The following is a 3,466-nucleotide window of genomic DNA, read 5'->3' as shown; positions in this document are numbered from 1 at the left end:
TTTGGGGAGTAACGCAGCGCCCCTGGCCCCGCGCTTGCCCTCCCCTCCCCTCTCGGCCCCTGGGCCCCCTCGCCGTGTTCCCCGCCCGTGTTCAGCCCCGTCCCGGGCCGCGCAGCTTTCCCCGCCGCCAGCCCGCTGCTGTCACGACACAGAGCAAACGAGAGCAGGGTCGATTTAAAATGCTTTTCTTTATTCTTAGAAATGCTGTAAAAATTGATATAAAAGGTTGAGCATGCTCAGTCTTTTTTTTTTTCCATCCTACTGTCTAAATACATGGGATTTTGAATCATTTTAACAGATGTACCATAGCTGCATCGGTATGAGTAAAATGTAGAAAAGACGAAAACTACCATTACAAAAATAATTTAAGGGGAGAGAAGAAAAAACAAAAAAAAAAAATTTAGCTTTTTTCCCTTTTTCGCAAGTTTCGTGGTGAAAGACCCGGGCATCGCCCCGCGTCGCCGCCGCGGTCCGAGCGCGGCCGGGCCGGCGGGTCCCTCCCGCCGCGGCTCCGCGCCTCCTGCCGCGCCCGGCCCGGCCCGGCCCGGCTCGGCACGGCCCTCTGAGGTATTTATCCACCGTCTCCCGGAGTCCGTCTCTCCGTCCCGCGCCCCCCCGGTTACCGGCAGTCGGTGCCCGAGCCGGGCTGCAGGAAGGAGGCGCTGGGCAGCTGCTTGAAGAAGTGCCGGAGGCTGGTCAAGTCCCGGGTGAGCTGCTCGATCTTCTTGTGCAGCTTCTCGTTCTCGGCCGAAAGCTCCAGCAGCTTCTGCTGCATCTCCTGGTTGCGCCGCTTCGCCTTGTCGCGGCTCTTGCGCACGGCGATGTTGTTGCGCTCCCGGCGCTGCCGGTACTCGGGGCTAAACCTGTCCACGCACTTCTTGCCGCCGCGCTCCTTGCCCCCGGCGGCGGCCGGCGGGACGCCCTGCGCCGGCCCGGGCACGGCGGCGGCGGGGCCCGGAGAGCGGGTGCTGCAGCTGGACGGGGAGCTGCTGCCCGCCGGCTCGGGGGACGTGGGCGGCGTGGGCTGCCCGCTCAGGTTCATGATGGTCTGCGCGCAGGTGGCGATCTGCGAGGGCAGCAGCGAGGAGGAGAGGTCGCTGTCGCTCCAGTCCGGCTCCTGCTTCAGAGCGCCGCGGGAGGAGAAGGAGGAGGAGGAAGAGGAGGAGGAGGAGGAGGAGGCGGTGCGGGGCTCGGAGCCCAGCAGGGTGGTCATGGCAGCGCCGAGGTCCTTGGCGGGGTCGCGGCCGGCGCCGCCGCCCGGTGGCAAGTACTCGCCGTATTCCCCGCCCCGCTCGGGCTTGTGGTTGCTGTTGAAGAGGTCGGCGAAGAGCTCGTCGTTGCAGAGCTCCAGGTTGGGCACGGCGGACATGGAGTCAATGTAGGAGCTGAAGTCGATGGCGCTCTCGTCCTCGTACATGGCCGGGGCGGCGGCGCTCAGCTCGGCCAGGTTGGTGCCGCTGCCCCCCAGGCCGCCGCCCGCCTCCTCGCCGCTCATCCCGCAGCCGCCGCGGGCGCCCGGCTTGCAGGCGGCACCCGGCCCGCCGCCGCTGCCCACCTTGGCGTCGTAGAAGTTGGCGGGCTCCAGGCACCAGCTCTTATAGCATGCCGGGGAGTCCAGGCTGTAGAGAGCGGCGGCGCTCATGGGCGAGCGGGACGCGGCGCCGCACGGCCGCGGCGCGGGGGCTCCGGGGCGCGGGCACCAAACGCCGCTCCGCGACCGCAGCTCCAGCCTCTGCCACGGGCAGGTGGGAGCGGGGCTGCTGCTGCTGCTGCTGCTGCCGCTGCTGCCGCTGCTGCTGCTCGCACCGCTGCTGCTGCTCGGTGACACCGGCGCTGCCGCTGTCCCGCCGCCGCCTCCCCGAGGGGGCCGATCCGGGCTCGGGTCACGCCGTGAGCGGCGCTGGGAGGCGGGGATGGGACAAGGCGTCTCAGGACCTGGGAGTGAAACGCCCGCTCGGTCCCTTCTTATACGGCGCGGGCCCCGCCTCCTGCCCCAGTGACGGGGAACGAGTGTTCCCGGCACCCCCGGGACCGGGGGCGGGAGCGGGTGGGGTGCGCGGCCGCCGGGCCGGGCCGGGCCGGGCCGCAGCGAGCTGCCACCTCCCGGCCGAGCTGCCCCGGGCCGAGCTGCCCGCGGGCGGGCACGGTGCGGTGCGGTGCCTTTCGGGCTCCTGCCGCCCTCCCCGCACCGTCCCGTCCCGGGAGCGCTGCCCCGGCGCCGCTACCGGCACCCCATGCCCCCGACTGAGCGGTCATTTTCCCTTTTCCACGAGTGCCGGCGGAAAAGCTGGCTGAAAAAGCTGATTTTACCCCGCACCACGCTGCATCCCCCCACGCGGTTCCCAGCGGCGCTGGGACGGAGCGGCGCGGGGAAGATGCTGCGTGCCCCACGCGTGTCTGTGCATCACCCGAGCGCCCTCCGGAGGCTCATCGCCCTCCATCCGCCCGAGGAGGATGTAAATCCCCCGCTCCCGGGAGAGGGTGGCCGCTTGGATTTCTGCTGGTGGGACAGGGGTCTCTGAGGCATCTTTAGCTGCCTCACGCTGTCTGCATGTAGTTACACCTCTTCAAACCTTACATTAAGTTATGCGTGTTGTTGTCCCCTGCCCCCCTTGCATCCCACAAACTACTAGTAGTAAACTGGCAAGTACCAGAGAACTGAAAATACTTTCAACTAAAAGATAAGTTTTCTGGTTACATAACAGTTTCTAAAACCCTGGCTTCACCCCCAGGTGCTCCACCGACTGAATTACTAAAGAAACACACAACAAAACGCCCTTAAATTTACTTCTAAAAAATATTCACTTATTTATTTATCTTCCAGAAGACCCTTCTATATTTAAGCCAGGAGTGTCCCAGGCGCTGACTTTCCAGCCCAGCACTCAGCTGACGCTGCTGGCCTGGAGCTGTGCCCTGCGGAGCGCGGGGCCACTGGCCCGAGGTGGCTTTCTGGGGACCGCGGGGACATGCCCGTCGTGCCGTGCCTGCTGCCCCTCTCCGGGCCCGGCTCCATCTGCCGCCGCCGCAGCTGTTGCAGGACCGCAGCTGTTTATCACAGGGGTGTGTATTTTAGCATAAGTAGCTGGGAACGAGGCTGGTACATGCTCTTCCTTTGGATGTAAACTCCTCGTGGGAAGGCTTGAGGGATCAGGGACAGTGTGCAGTGCCTGGCAGGTGGGGTTTTACATCTGGCAGGTAAGGTTTCACTTGGTGAAGCTTTGCTTTTAACTCCAGCGCTGCCAGATATATTATGTTTAAATAAACTTGATTTCCTTTCTCATCACAGGACTGGTGACATAACCTCTATCTATACACAAGCTATATCCATACTAGTGAGACAAGAAATGGTTGCTTTTATTTTCTTCCACATTGTCAAAGAAATAATATGCCCCAAACCATTTTATGTTATTTTTTTGTATTCTATATACTCCAGACCTTCTCTGAGGTCTATTCATGATGCACAGCT

At 63.0% G+C, this 3,466-nt stretch overlaps 1 protein-coding gene across 1 annotated transcript; it reads right to left on the bottom strand.

Moving 5' to 3' along the window:
* Positions 1-169: 169 nt before the first annotated feature.
* CEBPD (CCAAT enhancer binding protein delta) lies at positions 170-1,945 on the bottom strand. The gene has a single exon (XM_056515835.1). It carries the CDS (start codon positions 1,640-1,642, stop codon positions 620-622), a length of 1,023 nt encoding a protein of 340 aa, XP_056371810.1. The 5' UTR covers positions 1,643-1,945; the 3' UTR covers positions 170-619.
* Positions 1,946-3,466: the final 1,521 nt, after the last annotated feature.

The sequence above is a fragment of the Oenanthe melanoleuca genome, unplaced genomic scaffold, assembly GCF_029582105.1.
Source record: "Oenanthe melanoleuca isolate GR-GAL-2019-014 unplaced genomic scaffold, OMel1.0 S093, whole genome shotgun sequence".
Lineage (NCBI taxonomy): Eukaryota > Metazoa > Chordata > Aves > Passeriformes > Muscicapidae > Oenanthe > Oenanthe melanoleuca.
The sequence above is the reverse complement of the archived record's forward strand: the minus strand, read 5'-3'. Positions and strand labels throughout refer to the sequence as shown.